The sequence below is a fragment of the Nansenia antarctica genome (genome assembly GCF_963989245.1).
Source record: "Nansenia antarctica genome assembly, chromosome: 13".
NCBI classification, from domain to species: domain Eukaryota; kingdom Metazoa; phylum Chordata; class Actinopteri; order Argentiniformes; family Microstomatidae; genus Nansenia; species Nansenia antarctica.
The window spans coordinates 29,355,726-29,357,757 of record NC_137683.1 but is presented as its reverse complement, the minus strand read 5'-3'; the positions used below and the strand labels follow the sequence as shown (position 1 = coordinate 29,357,757).

At 45.5% G+C, this 2,032-nt stretch overlaps 1 protein-coding gene across 1 annotated transcript in view; it reads right to left on the bottom strand.

Annotated features, from left to right (window-relative positions):
* Window positions 1-834: 834 nt before the first annotated feature.
* Window positions 835-2,032, bottom strand: part of LOC308169144 (alpha-2 adrenergic receptor-like) — a gene marked incomplete at both ends in the record, with an annotated part of 1,311 nt that continues 113 nt past the window's right edge. Inside the window, one exon of the mRNA XM_080543794.1 lies at window positions 835-2,032. This exon is cut by the window's right edge and continues 113 nt beyond it. Within this exon, the coding sequence (XP_080399920.1) occupies window positions 835-2,032 (1,198 nt within the window).

Below are 2,032 nucleotides of genomic sequence, written 5' to 3'. Positions count from 1 at the left end.
GATGGTCCATATTGAGAAATAGTGCTTCACTGTATACGGCATGTGCTCCATATGTAACTGCAATATCACAGTAGAGGATTACATAACATTTTTTCCAGGCTTTATTTGTTTTAAATAAGAAAATAATTCACCACTTAAAATAACGCTAACTGTAAAATAATTCCACAGAATCAGTCCACAAGAGGTAGTTATCTTAAAATAACAACTTTTTAATAAATATGTTTTATTCTTTCTTAAATATGTATTAATCCGCATCCACAAGTGAAAAATAAGGAGCTTTCTTACCTATATAAATAACTAGTTGAACCACATGTAAAATGAGAGGAGAAGAAGGGAAAATGTAAGCCCTCAACACTTCCAAGCCTGATTTTATATTAACCATGACAAGACAACATAGTGGATTAACATGACGAGCTGAAAACGGTACCTGCTGTCACTGTGGTTGTATAGGACGTTGTAATACCATAATATCTAAGATGACACTGAATTAAAGCCATGTGACACACCTCAGGACTCTGTCCACTATACACGCACTAAAAGTGAATGAAAAAGCCAAACTGTATGCAGGTTGGTAACAGAAATATGATTAAGAGCACTCAGAATGTTAAGGATGTTATAAAATGGTTAAGTTCAGTATATGGACTGGCTTTGATTGAATGACAGCATAACATGACTGTGAACATCACTGGAAGTGCATTATGGGTAGGATGATACTTGGTTTGAATACGAAAAGGCTCATTTTAAACATATCCATTGTAATATTTCATAGTCATCATCTTTCATAGACATACTGTCCTGGCTTCTTGACCCCCTCCATCCATTATAACTAATAATCTAAAATGATTTTTTCCACGACTTGCAAAGAATCTTCTGGAAGGCCCGGCGGAAATCCTGGTTGAAGATGGTATAGATGGCGGGGTTGAGGGAGCTGTTGCAGTAGCCAATCCAGAAGAAGAACTTGAACAGGGGCTCGGGGATCTTACAGGCCTCCCTGCAAACTCCATACAGGCTGTAGCTGAAGAAGAACGGGAACCAGCATATCACAAACACCCCCATGACCACCGCCAGCACGAAGGTGAACCTCTTCTCCCTGGCTTGGGAGATCTTCTTCCGGGACGCCGAGCTCCTCCTCCTCCTCTTCCGCCTGGAGGCGAAGAGGTCCATGGATTTGTTGCTGGCTCTGGAGATCCGGGAGCTGTTCTTTCTGGAGCTGGAGGTGGTCCTCTTGACCCTCTTGGGGTTCAGGGTCTGAGGTTTGCCGTGACCTTTGCCCTCCGAGGAGGAGCTCTCCTCCAGGTCCACCTCCTCCGTGTGTGTGCCACCCTCCCTCCTCTGGCTGGGTGTGGGGGGTGTACACTGGCAGTGCCCGTTGTTCTCTCTGTCTACGTCTCCGTTGGTTTTGAAAGACGTGGCTTTGTTCAGTCCGTTCTCCGTCTGGGTAGATCCGTCTGTCCCTTTGTTTTTCTCGGACATGCCCCTGGTTCTGGTTTTGGCCACTTGGTATATCCTAATATACACCAGTACCATGATTAGGCAAGGAGCAAAAAATGACGCAATGCTGGAGGAGAGAATGTACCAGGTGTCATCGTTGAGCACACACTGAGGGTGCAGGGTGCTGTCATTGTTCCTGTCTATTGATATTAGCGGAGGGGACGAGATGAAGGCCGATATGAGCCACACGATGACGATGGTACACTTCACCCGCTTAGGAGTCCGTTTGAGGTTGTACTCAACAGCTTGCGTGACGGACCAGTAGCGGTCCAAACTGATTGCGCAGAGGTGCACGATGGACGAGGTGCAAAACAAGACATCTAAAGCCAGGTAAATGCCGCACCATACTTTCCCAAAATACCAATAGCCCATAAGTTCGTTCGCCAGAGAAAAGGGCATCACCAAAGTTGCGACCAGAATGTCCGCCGTGGCTAAGGACACCAGAAACAGGTTCTGCGGGGCTTTCAGTGCCCGGCTCGTTAAGACCGCAATCACAACCAGCACATTCCCGACAACGGTGAACAAAATGAGAAAACTTACA